We start from the raw sequence: 14,898 nt of genomic DNA on the forward strand, positions 1-14,898 counted from the left end.
TTCCCGTAAATCTTGCTTCTCAGACTTTGTCAATATTTTTGAGACTTGCCATCTGTGAAGGGGACTCGACTCTTGGCATGCCCCCCATGCCGCTTCTCCTCACTCTCACACTTCCTCTTTCGTCTTGTCTCCAGAGACAAACTGACCAATCAGATTGCTCAGAGTGAGTGGACACACAGACTTTTTAATTATATAGTAATAACAACTATTTTACATCTAGTTTTCATAAAGAACTATAATAATGTTGTGTAGAATATTTAGTAAAACAAAATCCTATAGTACTCTACATTGAAATAATTGTGACATGACTTGTTAAAATTTGGTGTAGGAGGAGGATCAGAATCTACAGCCATACAATTTTACACCTTGTTCTTTAGACTTCAACACAAACTCCATGCTAACCATTTGTGCACTATCTGTAAAATGAAGTAAGTAGTCAGTCGAACAAGTGACTAAACGTCTGTGTATCAGTAGTTTATTTGATGGTATATCACTCACTCCTAAATGTTGCAGAATTTCCTGTTGTCAGGCGTATTAGCAGCTAGGTCCCTGCGTTCACATCCATCACAATAAACGACTTAAATCAAGACAGGTAATTTGATGCATCTTCTTTGCTGTTAAGGACTGCTCACTTCTTACTCTTATTTATTGGTATCTTTAATGATGGTGTGCTAGTCAAAATGAGTTCTAGCCATCTGATTACAAGCTGCTCAACTGCACCCGTCAGCCAGGTTTGGTTCCATTTATTTTAAATCATTTCTTTTTTTTTTTTTAATGAGAAAAGCCATACTGCATCTTTAAGTTGTAGGTTGTGAAGGAGATGACAGAAATAGTTAATACCTTTCTTCTTTGTTGAATTTGGGATTGGCATCTGAGATATCCAAGCTTTTACTGAACACAGCCTTACTACAAAGGGGAAGACAAAGTAAACAAAGAGAAGAAGTTACTATATGGCCCTGTGTAAGCCATCTAGTCTTCTATGAGTGAAAGGTAACATAAAATCGTATCTTCACATATACCTAACCCAAATAGTCGATGCTCTAAGAGATGTTAGGCAAAGCCTCTTCCTTATGGCAAACGCCATATGGCACAAATAACAAAGCAGCTCAAGCATACAATGAAATTCAATTTTTACGTTGCATTCACTGCCAGAATCACACCCTTGAAGAGAATGTCTGAGATGCCCCTGTATTTATAGGTGCAAACAGCAAAGAGGCCAAAGCAAAGAGTTGCACATCACCGTCTCCTTCCTCTAAGCTCCTAAACAATATTTATTCACCTGACAATCCTGATTCCCTAAAATGTTTACTGCATTTGCACATTTTCACGTCCTAAGAACATTAACTTGTGCAGAAGCAGGGCACTAGGTGCTATGTACATGGTAAGCAGCATAACTTCTCTTTTCGTATTTTGGCCCAAACATCTTTGTCAAATGTTGGATTACACCTCAAAACGGTCCTTTTAGTAACTGTCTGGGATCTGGATAGAAGTCAGGTAAATTCAATTGGATGTCAAGTTTATGTCTTTAGCCGACAAGACAAATGAAAACACAATTTCCCAAAATGACAAAAACATTGAAGACAAAGGGGAAGACATTGCTTTATTTGCAACCATAGAAGGCCTTTGTCTCCATTTTCCAGCAAAGTTACAATTGATTAGAGTAACGTTCTCAAGCTCAGTTCTTATGGACGCCCATGACTACAGGTTTTCATTTCTATCAGTTTCGCAGTCAGTTCGTCATTCTTACTTTTACTTGATTTTATTGTTTAGCTTTCTGAGCTTCAAATATTTCTAAGAAATTCATAAACATTTATACTCTTTGCAACAACTTTAAATGCTTAGGCTTTTCCCTTTTTTTCTAATAACTGACACGCTTCTATACTATTCATTCTCTTAATTGTCTTCAGATGCTGAAGATTAATAATGAATAGTGCAGACACAGGCCAAGCAACACTGAATGCTACAGGGAAGGAAAAACATCACTGCCATTCTCAAATGTCTCCTCACTACCAACACATTTCTTGCAAATGAAGAAACAAGTGAACATGACCCTCAAGTAACTGTCGAGTTAGCAGTAAGTGCTGTCAACACTTGGTACAGTGAATGGTTCTCATTCAATGATGAGACCAATTAAAAGTACGAATGATGCACTGATTGTGGAATTGGTTGGAATAAAAACCCCAGGACTGAACTTGGGAACCACTGTAATAGATGATTAATCTACTTACTCCTGCTGGCATTTCATTATCTCTAACTCTTCGAACTATGAGAAGACGTTGCGATATGGCCAGGACCAGCAGTTTGTGGGATTTTACTGAATAACACACCTCACTCCATCCCATCTACTAAAGTCTCACTAAGTCACTTACCTCTGACAGCCAATCACAATCATTAGAATCCCGCTACCTTTTAAGAACCGTCTTTACCAGAAATACACCAAACATACATTTAGCTGAAAGAAGCAGCAACTCTTGAATTGTTAGCATTTGAAATGTAAGCATTAGTCAAATGAACAAAATTTGGCTTCAGTCACATCCATTAACAAAATCATTTTATCATTTACTTGTCCAGCTTTTGAAAAGACAAAAAGAGATTCACATCCTCAACTGGAAAAAAAAATGATTGATTTCTGTTTATCTAATTCAAGAACCAGAACTTCAGAACATTATAACACCAACATCACTTTTACTGCATTTGGGGGTATACCCAAAATGTAACATACAACAGCAATAAAAGGTCATTTTGCATTTAGGAAGAGAAATACAGTTGATTTGAATGATGGTATGAGAATCCATCACACACTTCCAGCTTACCCAGGGAACGCGTTCTCAAAACAAAAGTTAAAATACACTCTCAGAGCCATTGTGTTACAAGCTACTTTAACATATGCTGAAAAACTGATAACCATTTAGACCCTTGCCTTGACAAGGTTGCCAACTGTGACTTGTGATTCCATAATCAAGTCGGGCCTATTGTCCATCCTTCAAAATAGACTTTTCAGGTTCTGGGTCCTGGAACCTGGAGTTCTGGGCCTCAGTGGCCATCAAGAGACTGTTCCCAAATATTCAGTCACTACAAATCCTTGGTTATAAAATCACTGTACTGTCTAAACTGCATGAACATACTGTATGCAGCCTGTAGCGATCAACTACAATATGAATAATGATTTGTGATAACACAACACAGTCTCTAAAATATCAGAAATGCCAAGGCTAGTCTCATATCTCTAATAAAGGGAATGCTAAATATGTGATATAAGAAAGGGTGAAATGAACAAAAACTGTAGAAAATGAAGAAAAATCTAAATTGATCTATATGTGATGAACAAAAGAGGTGCAAAATGAAGAATTTCCCAATTGTTTTGTGTATTTACTTCATCACTCTTAAGGCCTTTAATTGTTTGAGATGCTGTACTTTTTAAGGTTATTATTTAAGATTCTGTCCCCCCCGCCCACCAACATTTTATCTGATGCAATGGGAATGGGAGGTAGGTGAAAAGATGTGCTATACCTCTGGCCGTGTTGTGCCATTTCAATGGCACGCCGTGCTGGCACTGGGGATCCTCCATCTGTCACACTCAACACTTCCATTGACTTCCTCTCCGGCCTCCTCTTTCCATGACGATTAAGCATCGGCGAGTCTACCCGTTTTCGTGGCGGATCTAGAGAACCCAGGCATGACATGTGGTTAACATATTGTATTTCAACCCATTGTATGAGCTCGACCCAAAACCCAAAAAACAGTAACTTGTATAAGAAAGAGTGACTGATTTCCATCCTCCATTTTATATGCATGTGAAATTTTGCTTTTTACTGATATTTCATACTTACCCAATATACATTTTGTGCTTGAGATCTTTTAAAATTTAATAGGAGATGTGCAGGTTGATTAGATGGCTAGTCCTTGAAATCACAGAGCTTTGAGAGAATGACATCGTAGCATTATAGTTCTGCTCATATTAATAATAATAATAATAATAATAATTCATTACATTTATATAGCGCTTTTCTCAGTACTCAAAGCGCTATCCACACAGAGAAGAACCGGGAAGCGAACCCACAATCTTCCACAGTCTCCTTACTGCAAAGCAGCAGCACTACCACTGAGCCACCTGTGAGGATATTAATATTCACTAAAGGGATTGTTTTATGGGCAGCACCGTGGCACAGTGGTAGCGCTGCTACCTCGCAGTTAGGAGACCCTGCGTGGAGTTTGCATGTTCACCCCGTGTCTGCGTGGGTTTCCTCCAGGCACTCCAGTTACCTCCCACAGTCCAAAGACATGCAGTTTATGTGCATTGGCGATTCTAAATTGTCCCTAGGGTGTGTGTGTGTGCGCCACGTGGTGGGCTGGCACCCTGCCATTGGTTTGTTTCCTGTCTTGCACCCTGTGTTGAGTGGGATTGGCTCCAGCAGACCCCTGTGACCCTGTAGTTAGGATATAATGGGTTAGATAATGGATGGATGGATGGGATTGTTTTAAGGAAGAGTATCATTATTAAGTAAGCATCACATGAAAAGGAGCTACATAGTATTATATAAAGGGCTATTAAATTTATTTGGCTGTAAAGGTTGTTTCAACAACTCAGTGAAAAATTGATTGGAAGGTCAAAAGGAGGATTCCAAGGACAACTGGACACAGGGGCCAGGGATCTGCACTGGCAATCGGAAGGTTGCCGGATCGAATCCTGTTAATGCCAATAGGGACTCTGCTCTGTTGGGCCCTTGAGCAAGACCCTTAACCTGCAATTGCTGAGCGCTTTGAGTAGTGAGAAAAGCGCTATATAAATGCAAAGAATTATTATTAATTATTACAATAAACCAATGATGTGTATCTCTTAAATATTGTCTCTGGAATTTTTCATTATTCTTATGACAACAACAATACAATGTGTTATTGTTTATTTTAATGCTTTTCACTGTATATTTATACCCCTTTCAGAACTTAATGTTACTTAACAATCCATTCAAATGAATAATAGCTGACTGATGGGCTATTTATTAAATTAAATAAATATCTGAAAAACTGTAAATGGGTTACCCTTCCCTGCTGTTGCATTCTTACGCCAAAGAACCATGATGGACATCTCAAATAGAGATTTATTTAGAAGTAATTTTTTGCACTTCATTGGCCTACTTGCTGTAACTAGGTTTCAGGGATGGCTTACCTTTCATAGCTTTTGCAGTATGACTTGTGAATATAAAAATGAAGTCATGTATGTATATTTGCATAGGCACTAATGCTTGCATTTGAGAGCAACCACACTCCATGGCTCTGAAGTCTTTGTGGCAGCACTAGATGGAAAGCAGGGCTTGCATTTACATTTGAGATTCTGGAGCTATGAGGTAGCAGTGCTAACTGCTTGGTTAAGAAGTCTCATGAACTGAAAATCTTTAATTGTGCCTCATTAATAGAATAATCAGGTCGGTATACCATTCTCATACCCATTTAATGCAGCTCAGGGGGTCTATCCTAGTAGACGAAGAGACTCAAACTGGGTCAACTCAGGATTACTGATCAACCTAAACATTGTCTCTTTAGGGACCAAAGCATCCATAGGAAAACCCGTGTACACAATAATTAGGTGTGTGATTCAAATTCAGAATGCTGGATAAAAAGGGCAGCAGCATTACCTCATTGGGCCACTATCAGGCAGATACTGTAAATAAACAATAAAAAATTAAACCTGTCAGAAATGGCAGAAATTTCAAGGCTAAGCCAAAATGCACAGGCAACTTCAATCAGTCTGCAATCAGTGTATACAGGGTGTCCAGAAAGTCTCTACAATTTCAAAAAATTACTAAAAAGGCAAGTGATGAGATACAGTCATATGAAAAGGTTTGGGACCCCCTCTTAATTCTTTGGATTTTTGCTTCTCATTGGCTGAGCTTTCAAAGTAGCAACTTCCTTTTAATATCTGACATGCCTTATGGAAACAGTAGGATTTCAGCAGTGACATTAAGTTTATTGGATTAACAGAAAATATGCAATATGCATCATAACAAAATTAGACAGGTGCATAAATTTGGGTACCTCAACAGAGATATGACATCAATACTTAGTTGAGCCTCCTTTTGCTAATCTAACAGCCTCTAGACGCTGTCCTCCTATAGCCTTTGATGAGTGTCTGGATTCTGGATGGAAGTATTTTTGACCATTCTTCATACAAAATCTGTCCAGTTCAGTTCAATTTGATGGCTGCTGAGCATGGACAGCCTGCTTCAAATCATCCCATAGGTTTTCAATGATATTCAAGTCAGGGGACTGTGACGGCCATTCCAGAACATTGTATTTCTCCCTCTGCATGAATGCCTTTGTAGATTTTGAACTGTGTTTTGAGTCATTGTCTTGTTGGAATATCCAACCCCTGAGTAACTTCAACTTTGTGACTGATGCTTGAACATTATCCTGAAGAATTGGTTGATATTGGATTGAATTCATCTGACCCTCGACTTTAACAAGGGCCCCCTCCCTGAACTAGCCACACAGCCCCACAGCATGATGGAACCTCCACCAAATTTGACAGTATGTAGCAGGTGTTTTTCTTGGAATGCGGTGTTCTACTTCCACCATGTAAAGCGTTTTTCGTTATGACCAAATAACTCAATTTTTGTCTCATCAGTCCAAAGCACTTTGTTCCAAAATGAATCTGACTTGTCTAAATGAGCATTGGCATACAACAAGCGACTCTGTTTGTGGCGTGAGTGCAGAAAGGGCTTCTTTCTCATCACCCTGCCATACAGATGTTCTTTGTGCAAATTGCGCTGAATTGTAGAATGATGTACAGATACACCATCTGTAGCAAGATGTTCTTGCAGGTTTTTGGAGGTGATCTATGGTTGTCTGTAACCATTCTCACAATCCTGCACATATACCGCTCCTGTATTTTTCTTGGCCTGCCAGACCTGCTGGGTTTAACAGTAACTGTGCCTGTGGCCTTCCATTTCCTGACTCCATTCCTTACAGTTACAGAAACTGACAGTTTAAATCTCTGAGATGGATTTTTGTCACCTTCCCCTAAACCAGGAGACTCAACAATCTTTGTTTTCAGATCTTTGGAGAGTTGCCTTGAGGATCCCATGCTGTCACTCTTCGGAGGAGAGTCAAAGGGAAGGAAGCACAACTTGTAATTGACCACCTTAAATCCCTTTATATCTCATGATGGGACACACCTGTCTATGAAGTTCAAGGCTTAACGAGCTCATCACACCAATTTGGTGTTGTAAGTAATTAGCATTGAGCAGTGACAGGCATTCAAATCAGCACAATGACAAGGGGACCCACATTTGTGCACAGCCAGTTTTTCACATTTGATTTAATTTCACACAACTAAATACTGCGTCACTAAAAATCTTTGTTTGGAAAACACAGCAGTACTCAGATGTTCCTAGGAAATGAAAATTTTTGTTGAAAGGAGAGTCAATTATTATGCAGGCTGAGAGGGGTTCCCAAACTTTTTTATATGACTGTATGTTAATCAAATTTGTCCTATGTACTCAGTCGTTATCAAAGTCTGTTTTAGTGATGAGGAACCCTTCCATGTTTTAGGGAAACTGAACACACATAATGTGAGAATCTGGGGTTCAGAAAACCACCATGGGACTAGGTGAACTTCACCGGGATAGTCCAAAGGTGAATGTGTGGTGTGGGATCATGTACAATCGAATCATTGGCCCATTTTTCTTCAACGAGAGATCAATTAGATAGATAGATAGATAGATAGATAGATAGATAGATAGATACTTTATTAATCCCAATGTGAAATTACTGTGAATGTTTACCTTGGCCTTTTGACTGAATATGTGATACCACAACTGGATGAACCAACCGTCACTTTTCAGCAAGATGGTGCACCACCACATTGAGGACTGCAAATTCATGGGTTCCTGAATCAAACATTTGCAGATCGGTGGATTGGAAGGGGTGGCCCAATTCCCTGGCCACCACATTCACCAGATATCACTCCGCTGGACTTCTTTCTGTGGGGTTATGTTAAAGATATCGTGTATCGAACAAAGATATGGGACATTAATTGCCTGAAGCAAAAGATCACTGATGTCATTGGCACAATTGATGACACTATGCTACAGAGAACATGGCAAGAAATCGAGCACCATCTTGATGTGCTTCATGCAACTAATGCTGCCCATATAGAGGTGTATTAAATGAGGCAAAAAAACTTCAATATCTACTCTTCATTTTGTAATAATTTCCACAGATTTGTCTATTCGTTTGTTTTTTAATAAAATTTTGAAATTGTAAAGAGCCTTTGTGGACACCTTGTATAAAACAATATAGAGAATGCACTATCATAAGGTGCTTTACACAGCAAAGAAAATAACAATGCAGTGTCAGATCTCATAAACCACACCAGTCACACCTAGAAGGTCGTACTGACAGACACTAACACTAGCACTGGGCCGGGACATGGTATAAAAATGATATATATATATATATATAATAAAAGAGAAAATCTATGAAAAGCTATTAAAACTGAAGGTAAGCAACTGACACTGTGATTTTAAAATGCGGCCTGACATATGGTGGTAGGGAATAACTCTACACGTTAGCAGAAGAGAGAGATGTTCCAATGTGCAGAGCTTGGATTGTACCGCACGGCAGTAGTAGTACAGTTATAGGTAGGCACTGGCCATGATGGTTAAAAAAGAGTGATGGTTAATCGAGGTTTTACTGTATACATTGTGACGGACTGTGGTGGGCTGGCGCCCTGCCCGGGGTTTATTTCCTGCTTTGCGCCCTGTGTTGGCTGGGATGCTTTTAAATTATTTCATTGCATAAATTTGCATTTTCTTGTCTCTAAAAGTATGAATGATCCAACCATCCATCATCCAACCCACTATATCCTAACTACAGGGTCACGGGGGTCTGCTGGAGCCAATCCCAGCCAGCACAGGGTGCAAGGCAGGAAACAAACCCCGGGCAGGGCGCCAACCCACCACAGGGCACACACACACACACAAACCAATCACACACTAGAGACAATTTAGGATGGCCAATGCACCTAACTGCATGTCTCTGGACTGTGGGAAGAAACCCGGAGCACCCGGAGGAAACCCACACAGATACGGGGAGAACATGCAAACGCCACGGACCATCGTGCCGCCCAGTATGAATGATGCATCCAGTGATTTATTTTATAACATTCACCAGCTCAACAGTACTGTATTTATGGTTGTGTCACTTGTATCTTGCATCCCATGTTCTACACAGCTTCTTGAATTCTTCTTTCTCTTAGGTATAGTGAGGTACTTTACAGGAAAGAGTCTGTAAGGGGGGCACTTGAAATTCCAAGGAAAGTGATGATATTTCAGTGATCACAAAGACATTAAAACTACCCAGCACAACCTTGCTCTCACTTTCAACCCCAATGAACAGTGAAGTAACATCTCCCTATTAAAATTTGCCATTAAAAAATTCTCACAGATTTTATTTAATTAATCGTGCACATTAAGATTGTCAGAAAGGCTCCGTTAAGTCAGTAAATACTACCGGGGGGTGAGAGGGAGAATGGTTGCTAATGGTATCTTCTGCATTTCTCACAGCTCTGAGCAGTCACTAGGAGAGGAGGCCTAGCCCCATACCCAAATGATGGCATTGGTCTTGCTCTACTCGTGATACAGCCCATAAAATACGGAGTGGTCAAAACCAGGTAGTAGTCTGTTGACTCCAAGATGAGCAAAGAGACGGAATTCTTGATAGCAAGCCTTATTGTTGTATTGAAAGACGTAGCCAAGATGACACAAATACATTTTTGTTTTGTTTTTTGACTTTTGTTTCAGAATACAGCCAATTAAAAGGGGAACAACTGGTGTGACACCTTATCTGTGTCTGACTAGTACTTCACAATGGATATTTCTCTGTATTATTATAAAAAAATCTTGGGAAGAGAAACGAGACGTGGTTTTCTCAGAGAGACTTTGTACCAAAGAAATTTAAAAACACTTGGGGCCGGAAATAAAAGACAAAGAGTAGATGGCAAAGTAGAACGACGTAAAAAATTCAAAAACGTTGGCACGATACACATACAGAGCAGATTACAGATAATGGAACTACAAATATTCTAAAGTCTCAAAAAAATGACAGTAAAGATCGAATTAGCGCAACCAAATGGAAATTATTACTTGGTAAAATAACGAAACAGCGAAAAGAAATTGCATATATTGTTCGGATTTAAACTTTAAGTCGGAGACTTGTAGATCGTTGAATTCGTGTTGCCATCAGGGAAAAGTAGTGTTTCTTCCCAATGAAGAGGAGTATCCGTGAGAATTAAAAGATTTGTTGTTTGGTGAAAGTGAAATCTCGTGAGAGAAAATTTCAAGCCCCGTGAGACAAGAGCTTATGAAAAGAAGATTTGGAAAAGTCCTGCCCACATAACCACGCACACGGTCCAATCGTTTCTCATTTGTGTGAATGCTATCGTCAGACACATCTTTTGTAGAGAGAAAGAAACGATATTCACTCACGGGCAGTTATACGTTGCGTTGTCACGATGTAATTCCAAACACGGAATCAACATTCAATGCGATATTGACGAAAAGGTAAAAGTGAAAAGAGGTCAAACATATGGACATAGGTGATATGACAGAAGTATGTAGCTATTGTTCGGTTTTAAAGTTTAAGTCGGAGACTTGTAGATCGTCTAATTTGTGTTGCCATCAGGGGAAAGTAGTGTTTCTTCCCAATGAAGAGGAGTATCCGTGAGAATTAAAAGATTTGTTGTTTGGTGAAAGTGAAATCTCGTGAGAGAAAATTTCAAGCCCCGTGAGACAAGAGCTTATGAAAAGAAGATTTGGAAAAGTCCTGCCCACATAACCGCTCACACGGTCCAATCGTTTCTCATTTGTGTGGATGCTATCGTCAGACACATTTCTTGTAGAGAGAAAGAAACGATATTCACTCACGGGCAGTTATACGTTGCGTTGTCACGATGTAATTCCAAACACGAAATCAACATTCAATGCAATATTGACGAAAAGGTAAAAGTGAAAAGAGATCGAACATATGGACATAGGTGATATGACAGAAGTATGTAGCTATTGTCTAATTGTCTATTGTAGATCGTCTAATTTGTGTTGCCATCAGGGGAAAGTAGTGTTTCTTCCCAATGAAGAGCCCTATCCGTGAGAATTTAAAGTTTTGTTGTTTGATGAAAGTGAAATCCACATACGCCAGCGTCAGAGATGCAAAGTGGCTGGTGGGGGGGTTGGCAAGCGAAGCAAGCAGGGGGCAAGGCCCCCTAGTTATTATACTATTATTAATCTCACCTCACAAAGTAATATGGTTGTTTATCTGACTTCTTCCAGTAATCAAATCACCATGTCAACAAATTTATATTTGCTAATTTAAAATGATGCACTTTACGTTGAATATCCATTATTGTAATCAGGAAGCACAACTCACCTGCTAAACAAAAATACAAACACAAAATGAAAATAAAATGGCCAACAATGCAGTTTATGCCATAACTGATATACAAACATTAAATAATTCACAAAAAAGAAAACTAGGAAAGATGCTGTTTTTATTCCCACCTTTAGCATTTCAGCACACAGCAGAGACTGCATGAAATGTACAGAAGGTGCTGCAGAGACATCTCACTTCTCATGTGATGTGTTTTAGTGGTTAGTGTAGTTATCAATTACAATGTACAAGTATTTATTTTCAGGGCAGGCTTAAGTGAAACTTTGCTTAGCAGGAAACTATTTTGCCAGGGTGGCAGAAGTGCAAGTTACAGGCACAGCACGTGCCAGGGTAGCTTCTTCATATGCAGTAACGTGTATAATCTTAAGCTATCGTACTATTTGAACTGGCATCCCAGATAAAACCAAATCATTTGTAAACAGCAGAGCTAACCCTGCTTGCTCTAACCCTCTTCCTCTTGTGATCCTTGCTACATTTTGTCCTCACACTCATCACCTCCATGCTAAGAAAGAACACCGGAGATTTTGTCGATTTTATTTAAGATTCAAAAAAGCTTCTAGAACATCAAATAAAAGTGTTGATGATTGCAATTTGAGCTTTTGTATACTGATTTTTCTTAAATATCGACTCATATGGAAAACTTAATATATTTCCCAGTCCTGATTTGTATCTGTCTAATCTTAACTCTGGGTGAAGTCTTGTGAGATGAGCTTTCATCTTTGTCGTGGATTTGTTATTTTAACAATAAACTGAAAGTCAGAGTTTTCATTTTTAGAATCTGTACCATTTTAATACAGTCCAATATGAACTACATAGTTTGGGGGCTACAGTGCATCCGGAAAATATTCACAGCGCACCACTTTTCCCACATTTTGTTATGTTACAGCCTTATTCCAAAATGGATTAAATTCATTTTTTTCCTCAAAATTCTACACACAACACCCCATAATGACAACATGAAAAAAGTTTACTTGAGGTTTTTGCAAATTTATTAAAAATAAAAAAACTGAGAAATCCCATGTCCATAAGTATTCACAGCCTTTGCTCAATACTTTGTCGATGCACCTTTGGCAGCAATTACAGCCTGACTAGTCTCCCAGTCCCTGCCACTGAAAAACATCCCCACAGCATGATGCTGCCACCACCATGCTTCTCTGTAGGGATGGTATTGGCCTGGTGATGAGCGGTGCCTGGTTTCCTCTAAACGTGACGCCTGGCATTCACACCAAAGAGTTCAATCTTTGTCTCATCAGACCAGAGAATTTTCTTTCTCATGGTCTGAGAGTCCTTCAGGTGCCTTTTGGCAAACTCCAGGTGGGCTACCATGTGCCATTTACTAAGGAGTGGCTTCCGTCTGGCCACTCTACCATGCAGGCCTGATTGGTGGATTGCTGCAGAGATGGTTGTCCTTCTGGAAGGTTCTCCTCTCTCCACAGAGGACCTCTGGAGCTCTGACAGAGTGACCATCGGGTTCTTGGTCACCTCCCTGACTAAGGCCCTTCTCCCCCGATCGCTCAGTTTAGATGGCCGGCCAGCTCTAGGAAGAGTCCTGGTGGTTTCGAACTCCTTCCACTTATGGATGATGGAGGCCACTGTGCTCATTGGGACCTTCAAAGCAGCAGAAATTTTTCTGTAACCTTCCCCAGATTTGTGACTCGAGACAATCCTGTCTCGGAGGTCTACAGACAATTCCTTTGACTTCATGCTTGGTTTGTGCTCTGACATGAACTGTCAACTGTGGTACCTTATATAGACAGGTGTGTGCCTTTCCAAATCATGTCCAGTCAACTGAATTTACCACAGGTGGACTCCAATTAAGCTGCAGAAACATCTCAAGGATGATCAGGGGAAACAGGATGCACCTGAACTCAATTTCAAGCTTCACGGCAAAGGCTGTGAATACTTATGTACATGTGCTTTCTCAATTTTTTTATTTTTAATAAATTTGCAAAAATCTCAAGTAAACTTTTTTCATGTTGTCATTATGGGGTGTTGTGTGTAGAATTCTGAGGAAAAAAATGAATTTAATCCATTTTGGAATAAGGCTGTAACGTAACAAAATGTGGAAAAAGTGGTGCGCTGTGAATACTTTCTGGATGCACTGTACGTACATGCATATTCCTTGTGAGGGATGGCTGGCAGTTTATCCCGGTCAACACTCCCAGGCCGCTAGAGGGAATCCTCCCTGCAGCATAGAGGTGCCCCGAATTCCTGCAGGGCATTATGGACAATGGAGTTCGGCTACACAGCCCTGCTGGATGCCATGTGGGCCGCCAAGGGACGCTGCAGGGAGGCACAACTGTTTTTATTGTACTACCTCGTCACGGGGATGGAAGAAATGAAGTACTTCCGGGCTGAAGAAAAAAGAAGAGTTCATCTGACCTGGAAGTGAAGGACAGAAGCACTTCCGGGACAAGGACTATAAAAAGGACTGTAGGAAACCCAGCAGACTGAGCTGAGTTGGGAGGGTGTGGAACGGAGCTGCTAGGAGTGGAGGATTGATTAGTGTAATTGTGATCATTGATTTATTGAGTATTGTGGATTGGAGGTGTTTAGTGCACAGTATTATTATAATAAATTTAATTATTGGACTTTTACCTGGTGTCTCATCGTATTATCTGCGGGTTCAGGGGACAACACCACCCCCTATCTGTCACATCCTATATGAGGTGAATTTACTAGGAGACTATTAATGTGCTGTATTTACCTAAAAAATTAATTAAACATTATCTGTCCTGTTGTTGCACTGATGTTCGCCAAACTTATCATCTTCAACACGGTTGCATTTTTAAATACAGGAAAAACGTTTAATTTAATTACTGTATATACTTGCGGATAAGTTCTCTCGCAGATAAGTTGGGAGTTTATTTTACAGTATCATTTCTGGTATTTTATAATGTCGGTTGTATAAGTCAAATGCGGAAAACAAACGCTATTGGTACAAGGGATTATGATATGCTAACGCCCACCTGACCAGTAAGTAAGTAAGTAACACGGCCTTTTTATTTCTATGTATCGTCCCTACGTGACCACACAGTAATACCCAAACTATTCCAAAGCAGCGTTTGCACTGTTTTTGTGTTTTTTGTATCTCACCCCTTCATACACCTTTATCGTAAGAGCATCCCTTATCTACGATGGAGCGTTTGATCAGAAGAAAAAATGAAGCTGGTTTTAAATGAAATGTCGTTGAAGTAGCGAAAGAAATTGATAACTGTGCTGCTGCAAAAAGTTCGATGTGTCTGAGAAACTAATGCGAGATTGGAGGAGGCAAGAGTGTCGCATTTTTGAACGGGCGTATAAGTCGGGGTCTGATTTTATGATCGATTTTTCGACTTATACGCGAGTATATACGGTAATCAAGATAAATATGTAAACCATTGTCTTTTTTGTTATAGTTTTCTGGAATGTGTCCGCTCTGGAAAGCTACTATATAAAGGTCTCCAATTCAGTCAT

The 14,898-nt window shown here is 39.8% G+C and overlaps 1 protein-coding gene across 19 annotated transcripts in view; it reads right to left on the reverse strand.

Moving 5' to 3' along the window:
- LOC114647337 (serine/threonine-protein kinase BRSK2) overlaps positions 1-14,898 on the reverse strand; it is a 1,001,270-nt gene that overhangs the window by 163,841 nt on the left and 822,531 nt on the right. For 11 of the 19 annotated variants that reach the window (XM_051923430.1, XM_051923431.1, XM_051923428.1 and 8 more), the window contains exons 12-13: positions 3,511-3,661; positions 841-906 (exon numbers count right to left, since the gene is read on the reverse strand). In XM_051923430.1, the coding sequence (XP_051779390.1) occupies positions 841-906; positions 3,511-3,661 (217 nt within the window). The remainder of the gene's footprint in view (positions 1-840; positions 907-3,510; positions 3,662-14,898) is intronic. The other 8 variants (XM_051923436.1, XM_051923434.1, XM_051923437.1 and 5 more) reach the window with 1 other exon arrangement.

Source organism: Erpetoichthys calabaricus, chromosome 2 (assembly GCF_900747795.2).
Source record: "Erpetoichthys calabaricus chromosome 2, fErpCal1.3, whole genome shotgun sequence".
Taxonomy (NCBI): Eukaryota; Metazoa; Chordata; class Cladistia; order Polypteriformes; family Polypteridae; genus Erpetoichthys; species Erpetoichthys calabaricus.